The 23,939-nt window shown below is 38.7% G+C and overlaps 1 protein-coding gene across 1 annotated transcript in view; it reads right to left on the bottom strand.

The window, feature by feature from the left end:
* ahr2 (aryl hydrocarbon receptor 2) overlaps nt 1-23,939 on the bottom strand; it is a 93,178-nt gene that overhangs the window by 16,583 nt on the left and 52,656 nt on the right. The window contains exons 3-4 of the mRNA XM_030745047.1: nt 2,336-2,532; nt 2,165-2,254 (exon numbers count right to left, since the gene is read on the bottom strand). Coding sequence (XP_030600907.1) covers nt 2,165-2,254; nt 2,336-2,532 — 287 coding nt within the window. The remainder of the gene's footprint in view (nt 1-2,164; nt 2,255-2,335; nt 2,533-23,939) is intronic.

Genomic DNA, 23,939 nt, shown 5'->3' with positions numbered 1-23,939 from the left:
GACAGACTGTTGTTGCTCCATAGAAGAACACGAGAACACAGCAGGCCTTCAGATTTAGTCCATCCTTACTCTAAAACACACAGACAAGTAATGTGCAGAGAGATATCCTCACTGTTACTGTACTGTCTGAAGGACAGAAATAAAGCTATGAGTTTGGTTGTCATTGATTGGCTGTATTGCACATTCTAAGAATTAAAGTCCATTGAGTCAAGGATTAATTTCATTTCACTGAAATACTTGAAAATGACAAACAGAACTTTATAATCTTGAGCACAATGTGGGCAATGAGCCATTGGGTGATCATTGTGTGCAAGTTTCTCTAAAGTCTAACCAATACTCTCGGAGTAGTGAGTCTTGTGAATGGGGGAGGGATGGACAAATGGACAAACAGACACTTCACTTCAGCCAGACAGGCCAACAGTACAGACACATGATGAATCAAATTCAAGCAGCGATGGAGGTAACATTTAAAAGTGGCACAGTGTGTCCTTTCATTGTGTTTTTTACATAAAGAAGGACACTAAATGTTAGTGTTCACCAGATGAACAGAACCAGCTTTCTGGGATTTCCTTACCTGGATGACTGAGCACGCACCAAAAGATTCATGCAAATATATTTGCTTTTCTTGCAAGAATTTCAAAATAAACTGATCAGTCTATTTTGGTTTTTAAAAGGCCAACTTTTTATTCTAAAGCATTCAAAAATTAACTCAAATTATTGACAAAATTGGCGGATTGTTTTTTCACATTTATCTTGTAAAAATAGATCTCACATTAAGAACCAAACCTCACAGAGTTTATCATACTAGTCGGGCCCAGCTGAGCTCAAATTGGAGCGTATTAGGCCCATGAACTGAAATGAGTGTGACACCACTGGTCTAGGGTTTGATTCTAGTTTAGCACAGCGGTGTTAAGCTCTCTGCAATCATTGCTGGCCTTGTGGTATTGATGTAAGAATGTCTGGGTTGTGCATGCCAACTATCTATACCTCAACTGTGTACAGAGGCACGCTTTAGGGTTGGCATATGAGAGAATACCATTTCCTGCTCGACCTCTTCGTGCCCTCCTCGCTGCAGTTATGCAGTTACCTGTAAATTTGAACTTGAGCTTTTTTAGTAGATGAAATAAAACCCACATTTTTTATATGAAATCTGGACTTGATCTCCATTTTATGTAGTGGTTTGTAACATATAACACCACCTGTGACCTATGACCTCCCCTTCCTTGAGGCCAACAGCCTCAAGCAATATGAGGACTGAAGGCCTGCTTCTTCCTACAGCAAGGCAAGACTATTCAGCTTCTCCAGATGCAGGCTGGGTGTTGGATGATTTCTTCACTGTGTTTTTGAGTGCTGCCATGAAAGTTGCTGTAGATTTAAATGTTTACGTTTATGGTTTAAACAGGCTTTCCTGTGATTTTAATATCACTTTTCAGGCTATTTTTGAAGCAATTTTTCAAGTCAAAAACAGACTAAATTCCTCCGTGATGGGTCTTGTGCAAACCTATTAAATTTTACTGCAACATTTTAATTTTTAAGAACTTTTTACTATTACATGCACTTTTTATCAAAGATTATTATTAAACCTCTGAGGTCCAAGGCAATCAGAACATTAGTAATCAGGGAACAAGGAAAATAATTCTGACAACCATCAAAAACTCTTCACAGTCCAATAAAAGTGATCTGGCCTTCTCCAAAATCCAGCGTTGGGCAGCGGTTAGGGTTACCACCTATGATGACTTAGACCTCTGAGGGTTAAAGGAGCTGCTACTTGGTATCTACTGTATGTCCTTCTGTTATGAGGAGCTCTCTGTATAAACAGTTTTATGTTTCTAACCTGTTATTATTGATCATCTGCTCATCGTGTTATTTTTAACTGGTAGAAGTTGAGGAAGTCTTGGATAATGGGTCATGAAAGCTGTAGTAGTTTATATATACAGTATCAGTCAAATGTTTGGACACACTCACCCATTCATATGAATGGTACTAAAGTTGTGTAAACAGTCTTTGTTGGTTTACTGCCACCTATCAAACTGTTTCAAAGCTATTTTCCACCACTGCTTGCATTTTACTATAATAATTAACATTTTTGACATGTTCCCCCAACTTTTTGCACAGCGCAAGTCTCCGATAATCCTGATACAACTATTACCACATATGTTTATACCTGATGGAAGCCAAGGAAGTCCTGGATTGTGGGGGATGTGTAGAAGACGTAGCCTTCAGCTGTCACCACCAACACGAAGCCGCTCAGCGCCTGCAGACCGACAGCAAGCTTTACCGACTTCACTCTTTCTGAATGTCTGAAATAATCGACCAAGCACACGTGAGACATTACCTGAAGCAGCAGTTCTCCCTCTGCGATGGTCACCCCATCGATGGAGGTGGCTGTGGAAGAGGGGGAGGTCGTGAAGGAGGAGGGGGTGGTGGAGGTTGAGGAGCATGGCGGCAGCGCTGAGCTCTGGCCGTTGCCTCCAAACATGAGGCTCCGCTCGCTGCTGTAGCTGGAGTTGCTCTGGCCCATCTTCATGGTGGCTGCAGGTGATGAAGAAGAATAGTTAGTGTGATCTTTAAAACACCAACGAGAATTGTTTTGGGGGTAAAAAAAAAAAAGGATTATTTTTGCTTAACGCTGAATTTATTTCACACTTTTGATTTGCATTTTAACACTGAAGACACTGCAGGGAGAAGCTGGATGCAGTTTGAGAAATAAACCTCTGAACGCGACCATTTACAAGAAACAAATAAAAAGTGAAGTGACGCAGCAGTGGCTCTGACCTCATCGTAAACAGCTGAGTCTTCTGTTACAAAACTGTACTCTTTCTCAAGAATGTCTGATGAAATATGAAGCGGGAAAAACACAAAAAAGTGGAACATCACTCTCTCTCCATCAGGGTGGAGCTGCCTCATGCTTCCTGTCATCTTACAACACTGTCACTTTGCTCTTCCTCCTCTTCCTCTTCCCTTTCTGGCACTTATCGATCAGCTCTTATCACAGAGGAAAAACAAGAGAAAAAATAACTCTGCAAACCCGCTGAAAACATCCCCTCAGAGAGGAAGCAGGTGGTACTTGTTTGGCTGGTTGGTTTTATTGTTTTTATTCTTTTCTCACATTTATTTTCTAAAAATATGATTGCTTTTTATTTTTCTGGGTCCTTTTTTTTCTTCACTTCACCTTCATTTTGTCTCATTTTCTTTGGCCTTGCTTGTTTACCTTCAGAGTGTTTTGCTTTTCCTTGTGTGTTAGAGCTCTTTGTGAAGTTTTTAAGGTGCTTTATAAATATAGTTATTATTCTTTTTATAAATTACATATGGAGCGCTTTTTATGGTTTTTACACAGTGCAATTGCATTAAAAAGCCAATGCACACCTTTGCTTTTATTTGAGAAAATTAAGTATTGGAGCTCTAAAAGCTTCCTTAGCTGCAACATGTTTGCTCCAAAGATCAAAAACTACTAAAATCTCACAGTCGCAGCTTCTCAAATTGTCGTTATCCTTCAAGTTTTGAATAGTAAACTGAAATAGTTTGGATTTTAGGGATAAAAATCAGATTTCAAGATGAAAAACGGCCCGATTAATCAAGAAAATAATAGTGGCAGCCCTGCACACTGTGCAGACTGCTGGTTTAGAGTACTGCCAATATTTTTGTCCCAACCCAAGAACTGGGTTTTGAAATTCGATTCTTGGAGGCTTGCTCAGCCCCGTCCTTGTTAAAAGTCCAGGCCGAATGAGGATAACAGACGGAGCCACAAAATTACCCGTTGGCCTCGGCGTTTTCCCCCGTGGACCGAGCGCAGCGGGGACGCAGCCATTTTGGAAGGCAGAGCTCATGTGAAGTGGTTGACGGAGGCCCCGGGAGCCGACGCAGAGGCTTGATCGATCTGGTTTTCTGAGCGCACGAGAAGAGTTGTGTTGCAGCCTCTTCTCCAACAAAACAATCATAAAGGCATTTCATGTATAATTTAGAGATACTGGAATAAAACCCTCGGATTATGACTCCCTGAAAACAGAATCATACAGAGCATTTTTAGGAAAGAATCTCTTCCCTGCAGTGATTATATTTGACAAGCTTAAACATCACTCTGAAAAGGGGGCAGTTTAGAAAAGTCCCCTAAATGATTAAAGGCACAAAACTCCAGGATGTGGAAAAAAAACCCACAACTGGCACTCTATTTTAAAGTGTATCTATTATGCCTTTTATTATTCTCAATCACACTGTTCCAATGTGGATTAGATGTGGAAAAGTTTCAAATAATAAGGTTGGAGTAAGAACAAGTAGTCCATGTGAGCGAGCTTTTTCTACTCTTGGATCTTTATGATGTCATAGAGAGAGCGTATCTTTATTATGGTCACACAACTCTGGCATTTGTAGCTTAGTTATGGCAATAAAAAAGTAACAAAATCCCCACATTGGAGAAAATGAAGCCAAAATTAGCATACCTAAATGATCTTTTATTGAATGTCTGACACAAAATTAAATATTTCTGTTTTCTTTTAAGCTAATATTATTTATTTTGATACATTCTGTTCAGTTTCTTAAAAATATAGATGATGATTTAGCTTGAAATGACTCATATTTATCAGTAATGCAAAGAAAACAGATTCAAACATGAGTCCAGGGTCATGAGATCAACCAGAAGGAATAAAATGCATCTACCTGCACTGAATCACAAATAAGAAACTACAGCAGAGACAGTCGGCTTAACTTAGACAGGAAATGGCTGGACAGATGTTTGTTAAGTTTGTCCTCAAGTTACAATACTTAAAATATAATGAAATGTATTTTCACATTTATATTAGCGTGCCAACAAAGTGGTTAGAAGTGCTCTTTGTGTCCTGCTAAGCTAACCTGCTAACGCCTGGATTGTTTTTTTGAGCTATCGTCCTCAATTTAAGTGAATCAAACTTCCATGCTGGATAGCCTGTGCCTGAACAAAACAAGCACGAAGAATATCATGAAAAAAACGTTTTCCCAAAGTACTGGGATGATCCGAGGCAAAGATTGCAGTTTGCTCGGAGTCATAAAAATACCACCGGAGCCAGATAATCTGATATTTGCCTGGTACAAAGACAGGAACATGCCGGAGGAAAACCAAACCAGATGGGTTGGTTAAACACACTAAAGCACACAGGGAGGAAATGTCCCAGTGCGGGCGAAAGCGGGCACACACTCCTGAAATCTCCTGCCAGTCTGAGTGCGCGAGTTTCCTGAGAGAGAGGCGGCATCACGCTTCAAATCTTATATCAAAAGACACATTCTTGATCTGTGGCAGGACATGCAAATGCATTACCATGCAAACTATCTGGGACACAAAATGTGAGGTATGGAACAGTTTTTACAAAGAATATATAACATACTGTATAAAATGTGCTGAGATATGATACGATAATTTCACATCCTTAATGACAGCTTTGTTGAGGAAGTAAGCACTGAGCTCCTAACAAAATTTACACCCTTTGCGATACAGGGTCATACATACCACACAAGACTATAAAAACAACAGTACTAACAAATGTAGACAAACAACAATAACACTATGTCTGGACTCCAACTAAATAACAACAAAAGCATCTGTCACTTAACAGTCCGGAGACTGTTTCTGGCAAATTTACAGAAACCATTTGATTCTGCGTGATTTTCATTATGCAGAGCTACATGGTATAAATCCACAGAATACAAATAATAAACCACAACATTGCATTACAAAGCTGCATTTTTCTTTTGGTCATTGCTGTTTTACAGACAGCATGCTGAAGTGCAGAATAAAGCTATTACTGTTTACCTGTGAGCAGCATATTGGCTTCATAATAAATTCCTATCAGGAACTGACGGGTGTGTCAACATGTGCGCTTCAATAACAGACTCGTCTTTAATCCCATGCTTTTTTGCTCTCTCTCTCCCCCATCTCAGCAAGTCCACCCCCCCACCCCCCCCAGTATCATGCCAAACGTTTTACTGCTCCCACGGCATGCTTTACACGGCATTTAACGTGATTTATGGGAAAACATAACAGCGCCAATCAATTTCACGCCTTCTCACAAGCCATGAATTTAAATACTGAATCCTTTTATCTTGCATGCTTAGTACAGCATTTGCAGCATAGGCCTGTGGAAGTGTGTACAGGCATGGTTTTATTATGACCTGCTTCATGGGTTTAGATTCCTGCAGGGAAGCATCCCGGTCCAACCGCAGGCATTTGAGTTTGGCTATTTAGCAACTCTATGAGGACAGCTGCTGACAGTGATAGGTAATGCTAGTAACTGCTGTATGAGAATTTCTGACATGGTTGATTTCAGTCATTCAGAAGTGAAAAATACGCATCGCAGGTTCATCATCAGTCCACATCACCAAAGATATTTCCATATGTTTTGTTAAAAAAATAGAAACAATGTAAATTCTTAGATTTGTTTTGTTTGTTTGGGGTTTTTTTTGGTTGCGCAATGACTGAAATCAACCTCGTAAATGACCACAGGTGTACATAATTCCACATTTTTTTGCTCTGAGTGGCTGCCCAAGTACAAATAATAATGTACTGATCTAGGATCTGAAAAAAAAAAAAAAAAGAGTTCTAAGTGTTAATTGTTTCTCAAAATGAACACACAAATGCAGAAAGTAGAGTCAGGTTGAGCAATAAAAAAACTCAACAAATCAGGAATCCAAGAATAAAAGGACGTATGGGAGGCACTGGATAGAAAACTCAAGGACAACAGACTTAAAAAGTCTCACCTCTCCCACACATGATTATAGCCAAAGTACTATAATTATCTGTCAGCAAAGAACAGGGAGCTAACATGGGAGATATGGATATACAACATGATGAAAAGTTCCATCAGTCTGAATGTCTAAGTGGACGAGCACAGCATTTGATAAATTCATTTTCATGCTCTGTAAACATACCGTTTACCTAAATGCACATTAGCCTGTTAGGTAAAGATCTGGTACCCTCACTTTGCCTGCGACTATAACAATAGTCATCAGGATGTTTTGTGAAACTGGCTTTCATAACAGACAGCGCATAGCTGCTGTATGTTTATGCACTAGCTTGTTATCAGATCACTGTTGGCTTTGCCATTAAATAACAGCATAGGTGGGCATCGTGCTGCGGGTCCCTGCAGGTGTGGTACAGTTTTATTATTATGGTTCGTTATGCAAATCTCATATACTACTGTATGAGCCACTGACCAAGCACTGCATGTATGTGTATTTTCTTCTTTCAACAAATATTTACCTCATTTTTAATTGCCACAATCACATAAAAAAAAAACAACAACGTGCATAACCACTGAATATTTTACAGCATAAATAATTCATACAGCTCCTTTTCCTATGTTCTCAAAGGTGCTACGCAACCCAAAGCACACACCACATGAAACACGGCTGCCCACGAGATCATGAACTTCTTAGTGTGTTCTATGCAGACGCATACACAAAAACAAGGCTTCTTCCAAGAGATGCATAAACTATGATTCAATCCAAGGGATGTACTGACAAACCGCTGCAACTTTCTGTTCAAAATAAGCTGGAATATAATCAGGTTTCTTCCCTGAAATTAAAGAAAACTGGGACTTGTCATATATTTCCCCACTTTTTGAGTATGTAAGATAGAATGAAGAATGGAGAGAGTTACTGCTGCTGTGCTTATGAGGGTCTTCAGCGCATCTTAAAAATGCCTCAGCCCTAAAAAAGTCTGATTTGCTAAATGTGACCAGGTGTTTCTCCTTTCTTTTGAAACATCAGCAATAAATTGAGGACGTTGTCTCTGTGTTAGCCCTGGGATAGAGTGGCAACCTGTCCAGGCTGTATCCTCCCTCTTGCTCAATGACAGCTGGGTTAGGATCCAGCCCAACCGCAACCCTGAATTGTATAAGCGGAAAAAAATGGATGAGTGGGTGGAACTGAAGACACAAGAAAAAGCACCAAAACAGTTGATAGCATCAAATACAGCCCCTGCAGCTAACGCTGAGCTCAGAAAGACTGGTAGTAAATAATTCTCATGGTTCAAGAGCTTGGCAGACGAGAGTCTGTGGCTGATGCACATGATCCACACATGTGGGATTTATGCCATTCTTTAATTTCTTTCATTCTTCACTTTTACAAGAGAAGAAAGTTCAATGAATATTACAATCAAGGTCATAATATATACAGTAAATATAAAAAAATGACCTATGCCATTCTATATGAAATAACCTGGTGTAGTGATCCACTGACTCGCTATCTCATAGCACCTGGTTTAACATTCTTTCAGTAATACAAACATTGCTTCACGATGTAGGAATGACGGATATTAATTTCTCAACAGATGAGTCTAAATTTAGTCATCCACCATCTGAAGAAAAGCGACACAGTAACGAAATGTGCTGCAGTTTAAACAGGAACTGGACAGGACGCGACTCGCTGGCTTAGTAAGACACACTTTATTGGACTGATTGATGATTAGAGGTGTAAATGTCAAGCAGCTGTCCATAACACAATCAATATGTGCTGCGTGTGTTAACATATATTGAGCGAAGCTGTATGCTAGCCAAAACTAGTCACAAGAATTCTTATAAGTGTGCGTCTTTGTCTTTGGTTTCACTGTTGGCTTAGTGTTGGCTGAGTGTGTGTGTGTGTGCGGGCACGCAGGGGAGCTGGGGGGGGCGCTTTCTGTCTGGGCATGCCCAGAGTGAGAGACTACAACACTGTCATAGCTGGAGGCGATCTGGTTTAGTGGTACAGCATCTAAGTACAGCAACAATGAGCTATTTTAGTCATGAGAAGAAAAGGAGCCAGACGTGTGATTAAAATGAGGAAGAAGAAGGCATAAAAGAAGCTTGTAAGGTATAAATAGAGAAAGTGCAAAGTAATAATCGACAAGAACCAAAAAATAAAAAAACTGAATAAACCACACAGAGTTTGGAAAACACTAACTGGAGAAAGAAAGAAGTGTTACAACAAGACAAAGAAAAAAAACAGAGAGCACCAACACAGGTGCTCTGGGGAAATATACACTGTTTGTGACATGGTACAAAGCAACTTAGTTCATCCTTCCACCGTAAACATGGATATTTAAAGCTAACCTATTCTACTTTTCTTTATTTTCTGTCATACATAAATATACATTCTTTAAATAATGAGGTGAACGTATGTGCGAGTAATCAGTGCGAGCCCGAAGCTCAGGCTTCGCTTTTCTAAATGCTCAGTTTCAGAAAGATTTTTTCACTCTAGCAGAGCATGAGAATAAAATCTCATAAAATGGAGCTGAAAATCAATAAAATAGGTTCCCTTAAAAATTGTGATTAAAAAAAAATACACTGCTAAAAGAAATAAAAATGAGATTGAAATGGTGCCACTGTATTTTAAGGATTAAAACTTAGGGTAAAAGCACACTTGTTCTATTGCGTGAGTCTTCAGTCCAAACCAAAAGCTATTCAATTTATTGTTATAAATAACAGGAAAAAACAAGGCTTTTTCTTTCTCCTGCATTTTTGACCAATTAAGCAAATGACTGTTGGTTCTAATATAGTTTATCCAGAGTTTGTGTTAAAAAATGTACAACTTAATCCACAAAATTTGACATAAATGAAATTAGAAAGCATGCCAAGCTTATCTGCAAAAAAAAGTATATTTAACAACCAAATAATTTTATATTTTTAGTGTGTGTTGCAACTTATTTTAAAATCATTTAGTTTGTACGCTGTCAGTAAATGCATATTTGTGGCTCGTGGCTGAGTATTGTACTTTTAAAACATCCATACTTAAAGTAGTGAAGTATTAAAACAATTCTTAAAACAGTTTTCATTTCTGTCACTGTAATTTAAGAGAATGATTCTCACTTTAACTCACTGCAACGTTCTGTGGATCCTTTAAAACCATCTTTTTTTTACCAGTGTGGGCTTTCAACGGTGAACCTCATTGCACTTCCTGACCCCCTAGTCAAACCCACAGTACATGAAATCATTTTAGGCTGGCACAAGCCTCCAAACTCCCCCCTCGCCTCCTCATCTCCCTTTTCTCTCCATCTCTACGAGCCTCCCCCCCTCCATCCTTCCATCTCCCAACACCCGCTCTCAAGCACTTTGCGGTTTTTCTTTCGACTTTGAAACCCAAGAGCTAAATGGAGTCATTGTTCTCCATCTCTTTGGACTGCAAAATGGAGGAGGAGGGGTGACAGGAGATCGGGATCTCCAACACTCATGCTCTCTGCCTCCCTGCCTCCCTCCCGCTCTCTCTTTTAGTTCAGCTCACTTTCTGATCCTCTTGGTGCAGGTTTGGGCATGAACGCTGAGGACTTTGCAAAAGTAGGGCTTGTTTGGTTAGGAAATCGAGAAGGGGTTTAGATTCAAAGCTCTGCTCTGAGTGCTTTTGCATTTTGTGTTTGGCTTTAAATCAACACTTTGTGTTTTTGACATGAGTCACTATCTGATTCATCAGTAACATTTGGTTTAATTTAGCACAACTGTCATTATTTGGGAGCTAATTTCATACAGCCACATGAAGCTCAAAATATGAATGCATATTTTCAACTGACTGACTTTATTACCAGAAGAAAGGTTGAGATTAGCTGACACCCAGAAGTTAGAAATGGCCATAAAAAACTGATTTATTTAAAGTTACTGAAGCTTTCAACCACCCATTTCATCATGGATAGTGTTTGGTGTGCCCAAAGATGTGGTTGAAAATGAGGAGGGCAGAACTAAAGCATTGGCCTTTTTAGAAAAATTGCCAATGCTGGGATTGTTTTCCTTAAGTTTTATTTACTTCAGGGTTCAGCGTATTAAAATACGGATTTGTAAATTATCCAAACTCATGATCAAATTATCCAAAATATGAAATGCAGCAAAAACCATCAGAGACAATGGACCAGGTGGCAGAAATTAGCTGACATTTATGATACATACATAAAAATTTGAACTCTAGGTTTTAGTTATTAGTTATTAGTTAATATGTAAATATTTTATCAATCCATTGTTTGGTTTTAAATTAAAATATCAACATCTGATTGTGCCAGCTTCTTAAATATGAAAATTTGTTGCTTTTCTCTTCTTGACTGTATTTTGAACATTCTGGACTCTCACTTGGAAAAAAAATAAGGCATTTAATCATTTAATCATGGGATCCGAAGTTTTGATGGATTTATCATATCCTTAAATAACCCAGATTTGGACAAGGAACTGGAGAGCAGCTGGACAGAGGAATAAGACACCTAAATCCTTCAGTAATCAGTTTACGGTCTCGAGTTCTGTTCTCTTTCCAGATGTTTTTCCAACCATTTTTTTTTGTGTGTGAAAAACATTTTATACCTAATATTATTAACTACAGGGGACACGTTTCAGACCGTTTCCAATAAATTTGTGACATTTAAATATCTTCTAAGGGAGTCAGTGCTTTTACAAACAATAAATACCAGGGGTTGTAACAATCTGAAAGGTAGCCCGCTAAATATTTCACATTTAAATGCTAAATTCAAACAACGAGCCAAAAAACAAGAGGAACTCAATGAAGGGGAGCGTGCTGTGTTCATTTATAGCTGTCTTCATTCTTGGACTCTACTGGAGTAACTTTGCATGATTCACATAATGGAAAAACATCATTGATCACCTTTATGATCAACCAATCCAGAGTCTGCAGTCTAACCTCATGTCCCTGCTTTTCATGCTGCTAATTAACTTCCCCACTAATTAACTTTCCTTTTTAAGATCACAAACTCATTTAGCAAAACCCTCTTTGCTTTAATTTGTTCATTCTTAAAAGAACTCTTAAAAAATTCAGCTGATGGCTCACCTGGATAACTTTCTGTACTTCCTTTTGTCAAATATTATATAGGGCATGCAATTTAAAATGCTACAGCCTGTCCTACATCTGCAAACAGCTTTGTAACCCACTTTCACCCTAGCTCCTTCTTTTCATGTCAAATCTATTTCCTGATTGATGCCTGCTCTATTCTCTCTTGCTGCTGCTAATATAAATCAGTACAGATGGAAATAATATTTTCCTTTGACTAAACTGATTGTGTCAACCTGCCAATCATTTTAATTAATTGCTGTTTGTCAATAAGGCATCTTCAAAGCTTTGATAGCTGATTTGACACTAATGTTCATATTGTTTTCTAACTGCTTCTCTTCCTGCCCCCTCCACCATTGTCGATAGAGTGACTTCCTGCTTTGTGGTTAAAAGTCTCATTATGGTAACCACAGCTATTTCACTGATGGCCGCACCCACAGAAAAATGGTAAACAAGCCAATGTCGCAACCATGAAAGAACATCAAAGGACAATTACAGGCAAACTGGACTGAAACAGTTACTGTTCATGTCAAATAAAAACTGTTTATTCATCATTACTTTAATGACTTATACACAGAGTAGAATCGTTTTTTTTCATTCTCTTTAATCAAATTTAACACTTTGTCCTTATACCTGCATACGTCTACTGAAGCAACATCTTTATTGGAGAGTTGATATTTTAATTCTGAATTGAAGGAACATTTTTCTAAGGATAATTCCACATAAAATCAACCAAGTTGACTTTATAAGGAATTATATGGACAAGTTTGAGACTTAAAGCTGTTTGATCAGTGTGATATGTCCAAACTATTCTATAGAATATGTGAACACTAGTGTTTTTCCTCCATTCACAGCCATAAGCTGCATTCACAAGAACATTAAGCTAATCTTCCAGCTGACACTCTGACATTTATGGGATGCCAGCTAGGAGATGAGCCTGGTATCAAATGTAGGTTAAAAACGAGACCTTACATAACTTGTTTTGATCAGCCACCTATCCCACATTATATGAATCTTGATCAAACATCGAGGGTTTCAATGACTGTTTCTGTAGCTATAAAATACCAGTCAAAAGGTTGGACGTGCTCAGCCATTCACATGAATGAGTGAGCGTGTCCAACCTTAAAATAAAAGAATTTTAAGTTACTGTAAGGACAATAACATAATCTGGTCCATCACAGCTCTTAAATTTAGGTAAATACAACCTCTGGTGAGCAACAACAGCACAATTCATATTACACTGTGCCATTATTTATTTGACAAAAACTAAGAAGCAGTGTGTGAAAGTCCACTCATACTGTTTCCATAGGGCACTGCTAATCAAATGCCCTCGATTAACTGATCATCATAAAGTGTGAGCACCTCTATAAAAGCAGAAGTTGTGGCAGTTTGTTGGTCTGGAGCATTCATGTGTGTGTTAACACAGTACCACAAACGTCCCAGGAATGGACGTCCCAGCAAATTCACCCCAAGGTCAGACCGTGCAATGCTGCATCTCAGACTCTACAGGGCTCAGTAAGCATGTTACATGTTAACATTTATGACAGTACGATTAGAAAAAGACTGAACAAGTGTGAATTGTTTGGAAGGGTTGCAAAGAACGTGGCAGCACAGCTTAAGTTTGCAAAGTTGCATCTGAACAAACCACAAGACTTCTGGAACAATGTCCTTTGGACAGATGAGACCAAAGTAGAGATATGTGGACATAATGCATAAAAATCACATTTGGAGAAAACCAGCATAGCAGCAGAAACACCTCATACCAATTGTCAGCACGGTGGTGGAGGGCTGATGATTTGGCCTTGTTTTACAGCCACAGTACCTGGGCACCTTGCTGTCATTGAGTCGGCCATGAACTCCTCTGTACACCAAAGTATTCTAGAGCCAAATGTGAGGTCTGACAGCTAAAGCTTGGTTCAGTTTGGATCCTGCAAAGGGACAGTGATCCCAAGCACAGCAGCAAATCTCCAACAGAACAACTGAAAAAAGCAAAGAGTCAGGGTGCTGCAATGACCCAGTTAAAGTCCAGACCTCAACCTGATTGAGATGCTGAGGTGGGACCTTAACAGAGCTGTGCAAAAATGAATGAACTGAAGCAACACTGTAAAGAAGAGTGGGCCAAAACTCCTCCACGACGATGAGAGAGACTGATAGTCATACAGCAAATGATAATTTCAAGTTCTTGCTGCTAAAGGCGGTTCTATTGAATCATGGGGTGAACTTAGTTTTTCACACACTGCTTCTGCATTTTGGCTTAATATTTGTTAGCTTTGGTGTAATGTGTTGTGTAGTTGTTCATCTGAGGTTGTATTTACCTCATTTTAAATGAAAGGCTGTACTGTAAACACTGCATGAGAAAGAGAGAGGGCATCTTTGGTAATGCTGTGGTGAGAGCATGCAGTCAATACACGAGGGGGACAGAGGTCTCTGAAAGCTATCTGCCACTTTCTTTTATAACATCTTCCAGTGAGCTGCAGGACCGACGCTAATGAATGATTCCTGCTGTTCAGTCCCTTTCTGGAATAATCCTGTAAAGTGTGGAACTACATGGTTTCAGACACCACACACACACACACACACACACACACTGCTCCAGCTCTGAACCTGCTGTTCCTACAACCCCTGACCTTGTTCATGCTACGATAAGACTGCTTCTGGAGAAGAAATCTCAACGTTTACATTCCTGTGTCTGAACGGAGGGTCAACCCCCGGGTGCCTCCGCTGATACTGCACACCACACCCTCACACACACACACACACACACACACACACACACACACACACAAAGGGATCATACCAATCACTCATTAAACTGGGGGCAGCAGGAGTTCTGGAGTTCATCTCCAAAGCAGTACGTATTTATTCAGTGGAGACAAGTTCATCACTCAGTGGCTCTGAAATGAGTCTCAGTCGGTCAAATCAGGGCTTGAATTCCTCACTTGAGCCTGAGAAGAACTTCACACTGCAGGTACGTGTCGCTCCCCGAGGTTAAGGCTGGGTTACGGTTACACTTTATCTCAAAGAGGAGCAGGTCAAGGTTTACAGGATGAAAAAACAAGACAGAAAGGCAAATAAGGACAGATAAGCAGAATGATGACTGGACTAAAAGGTCTTTCACTGAGGCCATGTCTAACTTTAACCCTCAAGCGACCAAACTATTTCAGCGACTAAAGAGAGGTCATCGTATTTTTGTGTGGTTCTGATGCCTCTCTTGTTTCCTTTATTTATGAAAGAGATTTTAAAATGTTGTAATACCATTAATGACAGTTTTCAACCATTTTTTCCCTGCAAAATAGTGTAAAAAACAAACTAAAAAATGTACGAATAAAATCCCAAATAGTTATATTTTAGTTACTTCTTACAAACAAACTTACTTTATTTTAGTAAAATCAGAAAAAAAAAAACATCATTAAACAGTTTGAGTGAATTGTGTTATTCCAGTAGCAAAATACAGACCAACTGGTGACCTAATACTCTGATCAACAACTAATTAAAATTAAGTATTATAAAAAATATGTAAGATTATTATAATTTTTTTAAACTATGGCCCTACCTTCTACATATCCACTTAGGGAATCTCACACAGGGTGCGCCATTTAAGCTGCTTTAGCCTCTGCAAGCCACTTTGCGACCACCCTCCACTCCACTTCCTCCTTTTCATGCTCTTTCTGACTTAATTACTGTCATATCTGCTGATGCCCGCTCTGTTCTCCGCTGAGGTCTCGCTGATTCACTCCCAGAACAAAGCCAAATATAAATTAGTACAGATGGACTTCAACAACCTTCTTTTGACTACAGTGGTCCTGATTGAACTGAGTTTCTTGAGGATTAGGACTGTAATCCAAATGAAGAAAGATATTAAATCTTTTCCACTGTTGCATTGTGGTGCTTGTGCCAGACACCTACAGATTACACCTACAGGAGCTGCTGGGCCATGTACCTCAGCACTCAGTGACCCCTCTCTGCATCTGTAAAACTTCCACTTTGCAACAAAACCACTTACAGTAGATGGTGGAATATCTAGGAGTGAAGACATTTCATGAACCGACTTGTTGCAATGGTGGCATACTGTTACAGTACGGCACTCCAATTCAGTGAGCTCTTTGGAATGACCCATGCTGTCACAAATGTTTGTGAAGACAGACTGCATGGCTAGAGGCTGACTGACGGTGGTGCTAAAAAGCTGGCAAGAAATTTACAGATGATGCAGATTCTCTCTGCCGTGAGTTTAAACTTTGGTCCTCAAAGTTGTTGATGTAAATGTAGGCTGGTTCTGAAAACGCAGGTTTATGAAGAGCATCAGTATCAGTGGAAACCAGGTGACTGAGTTTGGAGAAGTTTAAATTTGCATTTTCCCCACATCTGAAGGCCAAACAATCCATTCATAACTCATCATTTAATGTAGCTCAAATTTAGAGAAACAGGGTTTCACAGATATCACATTTATGCTCACATTTAGATGTTAACTAATGTGAAAGCACCTGATTGCTGGTATCTGTGTAAGATATCATCTAGATGTTCTTGGTCTTAGAAAAGCTGATATTAAACTAAAAGACGCTGATAAATATTAATGTAATTGCAGAGAATTGAGAGTAAAAAAAAGGCTTGGAAATATAAAATGATTCTCATAAGAAAGAAAGAAAGAAAGAAAGAAAGAAAGAAAGAAAGAAAGAAAGAAAGAAAGAAAGAAAGAAAGAAAGAAAGAAAGAAAGAAAGAAAAAAAGAAAGAAAGAAAGAAAGAAAGAAAAAGAAAGAAAAAGAAACTCCTGGTTCGCTTCAGCACAGCTCATGGAAATACGGCTAATTTGCTGTAGTTGCTGCTTATTTTCAAACTGTGCGCACACACACACACACACACACACACACACACACAGCCTCGCGTGCGAACTTTCAACCTCCAGCATCCTGAGCCGAGAAAGGAAAGGAAGGAGGCCGGTGGAGGAAAAGATGAAGGGAGGGGGGGGGACATTTAGCATGATTATTGTGTGAACACACACACACACACACGCACACACACACACACACAATAGAAACTGCTGCCATAGAGTCTGATGTGCCTTCATTGTGTTTTGAATGGTTTGCATGATTACATGTCCAATTTGGAGCTGCTAAATGTTATTATACAGAAGATACTGATGAGGGGCGAGGAAGAGGAGGTGAGGAAGAGGAGGTGAGGAAGGGAAGAAGGAGAAGGCACACTGGGAAACATGAAGGAGAACAATGTAAAAAAAATGTAAGGAAAGGAGGGCGGTGAGAGAAGAGAGGTAGGAAGAGGATCCTGAGATAGGAAGGAGGAGAAAAAGTGAGATACAGGGTGTAAAAAGGGTGAAGAAGATTTGGTGGAGGGCTGGATGAAAGCGGAGGAGGAAGTAAGGTAATAGGAGTAAGGTGGAGGACGAGTGGTGGAAACAGAAGGAAGGTTAAAGGTACAGGGTTTGTAAAAAGGGGGGAAGGGGGGAGGAGGAGGCGGAGAAGATGAAGAGGATGAGGAGAAAGGAGATACAGAACACTAAAGGAAGGGGCGATAAACAAAAGGAGGAGGATAAGAAGGGGAGACACTGTGAGAGAAAAGGAGAAACTACAAGGTAAGAAATGAGGGGTAAGAAAGAGGACAGAGGTAAAGAGAGGTGAAAGAGAGGAAAAAAGGGAGAAGAACATGGAGGCAAAGGAAGGGATGAGGAGTGAGAAGCAGAGGGAGTGAAAGAGGATGGTACAGGGAGGTAAAGATGGAGATCGAGAGTTGGAAAATAGTGGAGGAATGAATCTGGAGGCTGAGGAGGAGGTCTGAGGTTAAGGGCCAGAAGTAGAAATGAGCCCCTACCTCAAAGTAGAGGGTTTATTAAAGGGAGAGGATGGATATCGGAGGAGGTGAAGAGGATGAGGAGAAATACAAGAGGTGTAAAGTGGAAAGAAAAGAGGGAGGAAGAGGATGACAAAGCAAGTGGGAATGAATTTGGAGGTGGGCTGGATGAAGAAGGAGGACAAAATGGTGTAAGACGAAATAGGAAGAGGAAGAGGGCAGATGAGAAGTTAAAATGGGAGGAGTGGGAGCGAGGATGAAGAAGGTGAGAAGTAAAAAAGGAGGTGGAAGAGAGGGAAAAGAGGAGGTGAAAATAGATGGTAAAAAGTAAAAAAGAGGATGGAGAGGTAAAATGAGGTTAAGGAGGGAGAAAAGGAGGACATAAAAGGAGGAAGAAAGAAGCAGGTGATTGAAGGAGGAAGGAGGAGGTGCTGTTGCAAAAAAAAGGGGAAAGGTAGAAAGTTAGAAATAGAAAGGAGTTCAATGGAGGTGAAAGAGGGAGGTCTAAGGTGAAGGGCAAAGATAGACGGGAAAAAGAAGAGGGCAGGAGGTGGAAACAGAGGGAGGCTAAAGGTACAGATTTTGGAATAGGTTGTGGAGAGGAAGGAGATGAGACGGGGAGGGGTGAGGTGAGAGGTGGGAGGAAGAGGAGGAGGAGTGGGGAGGGGAGGGGAGGGGAGCAACACTTTGTAATCTGTAATGGAGTTTGAAGCATAATGTAGCTCCGGTGCTCTTATCGCTGTCGTGCCATGGACTCATTGAGGACAGGAAACCCCCCCCCCCCAACCTCTCGCTCTGATACACACACACACACATGCACACACGCACGCACACACACACACACACACACACACACACACACACACACACACACACACACACACACACACACACACACACACACACACACACATCTGACTTCTCCACCACTGAGTAATGGAGTAAAGTTTATCTGTCTGCACCAAATTTAGTTCAAAAATCTAGAAATTTAAGAGAATAATCACCATCAGGGTCAATTTCCTTCTCTTTGTTCAGACCAAACTCTACACCACAGCTCTGAAAAAACAAACCTAACAAAAAACAAAACAAAAGACTTCTACCGAGGTCTCAGAGGAGGATCAAACCCCAGGAAAGAGTGGCAGGAATTTGGCAGAAATAATGAGCTTACGCGAGGCACATTTCAGCCTCTCACTTTAATTAATTCCCCTTCTCACTGAGGCAATTTGTCTTGATGCAGAAACATGGTGACAACCTGAAGTGTTAGCAGTGGAGGTTGTGTAATTGTTATTATTGCCAGTGGCAGCTATAATTTTAATCCAGTAAAGCCTCGTTAGTGTGACTCATTGAACCGGCGAGCTGAAAACGACTGACTCGGACTTTGATCCTCTGTGAATCGGACACCTTTTCAGCTCCGATCCATGAAACGGATGGTTTTTAGCTCGAGCTCTGTGTCATCTAGTCACTAAACAAGTGAGTCTGTTACGCAGCAAACCTCTTACTCAGTCAGCAAACGAGTCAGTAAACATGTCATGGAGTATCTGCGCCTGGAGTCTGGCTTTAACCCTGAGTGATGACTGACAGGAGGGCTCGGCAGGCAGCCAGTGGAGTTGCGTGTAAAGAGTTTATTTAGACAAGAGAGAGGGAAAGAGGAGCAGAGGGGGTGAGGGGGGTGAGGCTGGTTTTTCAGAGATGTTTTGTCCAGGCCTGAGCAGGAGGAGGTCTCACTCCTGTCAAGAACTCAACCGAAAGGTTAGAACCGAACCGAGCAGAGGAGATCGGGTCTTACGTAAAGTGTGGGTGCCGCCACGCGTGCATGTGCAAAAACATAAATACAGACATGCATCCATACGATGTGCACAGCATGTGAATGTGTGCACAAAAAACGCACACAAACACAAACACACACACAAAACTGAAAAGTATGCAAGTACACACACACCCAGAAACATGGCTGCTGCTAGCAGTTTGTGTGTACGTGTTCTTTACATGGAAACTATCAGCTGGATCAGAGGAGTTGGCTGAATTTAATCTCTCTGCAGTGTGTGTGTCTGATCATGTTGAAGTGATAAGTTTCCTCTGCCAGAGATTCTCTCTTTCACCCGTTTTATCTCTTCCTCATCATCATCCTCATGTTTTAGGCTTCAGCCAGTTTCTTTCATCAGTTTCAAAGCAACGCAAAGACCTGAAAAAACTGCCTTTGACTGGTGTGAACAGCTGGTTGAATAATAGTTGTAGTAGTAGTAATAATAATAATAATAATAATAATAATAATAATAATAATAATAATAATAATAATAACAATAATAATAATAATAATGCATATTGTTAAAACATTTTTAAAATGTAAAAAATACAAAAATATTTTTTAAATAATAAAGTAGAAAATAAGAATAAAAACACAAACTCAATACAGTCCTTTTCAGGGTACACCCTGGACAGGTTGCCAGCCTGTCGCAGGGCAAAATAATATATATATATATATATATATATATATATATATATATATATATATATATATATATATATATATATATATATATATATATATATATAATAACATATATATATATAATAACATAAATATAATGAAAAATTGCAAAAAATACAAAATATGTTAAATATAAAAACTATAAAACAAAAAAGAAAAATAAAATGTAAAAGTAATTTTTAAATACTCATAATATTAAAGTAGAAAATAAAATACAAACTGAATGCAAAACTTGTTTACTTAGATAAAAGTAACATAACGACAAAGTTAGTTTTAACTAAGTTAAAAATAATATGATATAAATTTAAAATGTGAAAAATGTTAAAATAATATATACAAGTAAAACTATTAACATTAATAACATAAATAATAAAACTAAATAATGCAAAATTTAAAAAATGATTAAAAAACTACTCTTCCCACTTCCTTTCCTTGTTAAGCTGCCACAAAGAAACACTTCCGCCATAATTCCCACATTAAAAGCCTTGTATCCCCTTTATAGTTCTGCTTTCATTGTGATGAAGAGCACCAGGAAGTGTGGAGTGTTGGAAAGTAGCTAGGATCACGAGGACAAAGTCAAAGACAATACATCATATATTTACACTAAAACAAACTGTGGACTGTTTAGATTGCTTTCCATGTAAAAAACACTCAATATCTGGTGGTCTCAGCCTCTAAAATGCTTGGATGTGCCCCCTTTATCAGAGTGATTTAAGAATAAATTCATTTAATATAGCCACACAGCAGCCCACCCACTTGGCTTGTACCTCATAAGCATCAAGTCTTTACAGCCTTTTTCCCACACAAATAAAACCTGACAGGCATCAGAGGCCACTCGAGCCTGACCATCCGCTCGCCGACTGGCGCATTTGCAAGCCAAATGAGGTGAAGTTCGCTTTCCCGGTATTGCGAGGCCTTCTCTGAGCAGCGGCTGCGTCATTTTAAAGTCGAGTGAATCAGAGGAAAACCCAGCAGACCTCAGCAGCTTCCTGCCTCAGCCCGGCGGTGGGCGGTGAAACCCCGAGGAGCTTCCGCAAAGTGACATCATTAACGCCCTCTTCCCCGCAGGGCTCACCTGTGAGCGTCAGTCAGGAATCTTTAAGGTGGACTGAAGAGTTTAAACACTTCTTTAAGCTGTGGCGTTGACTGCTGACAGTTATGGAAAGTTTTTGTTTGAGTTTTAAAGAAGAGTTTTACTGGCATAAAATATCATTTATTATTCCATATATTGGTTTCTTTTGTCCTTCTCTCTACAGATCTCACTGAAAAAATAAAAAATTTTAAACATTTAAAACCATTCATCACAAAATCTTACTAATTATTAGAATATCAAACAGATCGTCCATCCATCATCCATCCATCCATCCATCCATCCATCCATCCATCCATCCATCCATCCATCCATCCATCCATCCAGGCTCTTCTATTTAAAAAAAAAGTCAAATTCACTGCATGGTTTCTTAATTTTATGGTAGTTGAGATTAAATATGTATTTTTGTTGTTTGTTTTTTAATTATTTATTTACTTTTTCCAATGCTGACTTTGACCTGAAACCAAAAATGTAATTTTTTCTGTCAGTGTGCAGGTAGAAATCAGAAAAATATCATCATCATCATCATCATCATCATCATCATCATCATCACAAGTCAGTCAGAGTTTGAACTGTAGATGCATCCAACTGAAGATGTTTTTGGAAATACTTTTAATGCTGTAGGTGTGTTTTATTCAACCAAAACATACAGACACACATTAAAAAGTCAGATTTTTTTAAAAACAAAAACAGTGATAGTCAACTCGCACAAATCGGGAGCCTCTGATCACCTCGTGTCACACAGTAACACAGACTAACAGTAGATGAGGAACTCGCCTGCTATGTGAGGTCAAATCTCTGACTATGATGCGTGTGTGCCTGTTCCCTAACTCCTCTTAGCCAATCTGGATCAAACTTACTATATAAACTGTCAGTGGTAGCAGGATTATCTTCATCTATATAGCTTTTAGGGATTATTTTTATAACACTCAAATCCTTAAAAATTCTATATATTTTTGTATAGTAGCCGATCTCAAAACAAAAGGAGACATTATGTGTACATTGTTGTTTTTAAATACATTTTGCTAAACAAGTTTTAGTGCAGTTGCACTGTTTTTTTACTTTGTCTTACACAGTGAATATGTAGCTTGCAAAGAAGATCAATAAATATCTGTTTTTATTATTCATTTGTTTGGTGATTATGAACTGCCATTTTTAACCATCTCACTATATATGCTGATATAATAATGAAGATAAAAAGAATAACATAATAAATGAACATGCATGTCTGTTAATGCACCGCAAGCCTGCCAAAACGTTGGTTACTGTTTGTGTCTGGTGGAGTGTAACAGTTTCACTTCCTTGTTTTCTAACAAGGAGCTTCCTGACAGCAGGTAAAAGGTTCTAAAGAAGCTTCTTTCACCTGCTTCCTTATTCACAGGAGGTCACACAGCAGATAAATCCATCTTAGATTTGGCAGATTTTTTTACACCAGAGACCCTTCCACATCAGGGATTTGTGTAGGAAAATCTCTGGAGCCACTAAAAATATAAGCAACTTAAATAATAATAATAATAATAATAATAATAATAATAATAATAATAATAATAATAATAATAATGATGATGATGATGATGATGATGAAAAATCTAACAATTATAAAAACTAAAACTAAAAAAATCAACAATAAATAATAACAACATATAATATAATAATACTTAAAATATATATAAAAATATAAAAGTTGATTAATAAATAAAAAATACAAAGGCAAAAAAAATTAAACTGTGAAATTAAAAATAGCAACAAATAAAGAATTTTTTAAAAAAGTACAGAAACAGAAAAAAGAAACCAAAAACATATAAAAAATAAACACTCCCCCAATACAAATATTGACAATAAATAACAATAAAATATGATATAATAAAATAACAATACAAAACAGAAAGTAATAATAAAGAAATAAAAAGTAGTATATATAAAGTAGTATATATAAAAATACTACAAAATACAAAAAAAAAAAAATTAAAAAGATTTTAAAAAGTATAAAACTTAATTAAAAAAGAAAAATGTAAAAAAAAAAATCACACAGAGCTAGATAATAAAATATACTTGTCTGACAGCACGTAAAATGTTCTAATAAATTCTTAATAAGAAGAAATAAAGATTCCTGTAAGCTGCTGCAGCTCCTAATTGAAAAATACAAACACATGCTATGAAACTATGAAAATTGCTTTTACATTTCTGCTAAAAGCAAACAATGCCAGGGTTAGCTTGTTTGTCTGCATCTTTAAATCCCTCAAACGACCCGGCTTTCTCTCTCTTTTTTTTTTGGTGATGCCACTTGCTGCGGGCGCCATGAGGCGGAAGTGGTGGCGCTGAGTTGCCACTGTGGTGAAACACTCTCTCTAACGTAAGTGCCAGCACTGGTTCACTATTTCCATCGAAGCTGGGCGGCTTTTAGGCAGATGTGGGTTAAACATACTGCAGCGCTGCAGAGGCACATGAACAGTCTTCACCTTTGAAGGAAGTGAAGCGCCCTGAGCAGGAAAATGTGAGTCTGTCTTTCTCACTAAATTACTGAAATGACTCAGCTTCAGCTCCTCAGAAAAGCACACATGAATCAGAACTATATTTGTTTATCATCATGATTCAGATCAGAAACTTTTTTTTGGGGGGGGTTAAGCTCTGATAAAACTTCCATAATCTCTGTTTTAGGCTCACTTTGGGGCAGAAATCTGCACTGAATTTGATATTTTCCATAAAAACTGTCAAATTAAATGATCATTTCATAATTTATATTTTAGCGATTTTATTCAAGTATGCCACCCAAAAACACAAACAGAAGACATGAAAAGGCTTTA

This window comes from Archocentrus centrarchus, chromosome 2 (genome assembly GCF_007364275.1).
Source record: "Archocentrus centrarchus isolate MPI-CPG fArcCen1 chromosome 2, fArcCen1, whole genome shotgun sequence".
NCBI lineage: Eukaryota > Metazoa > Chordata > Actinopteri > Cichliformes > Cichlidae > Archocentrus > Archocentrus centrarchus.
The sequence above is the reverse complement of the archived record's forward strand: the minus strand, read 5'-3'. Positions and strand labels throughout refer to the sequence as shown.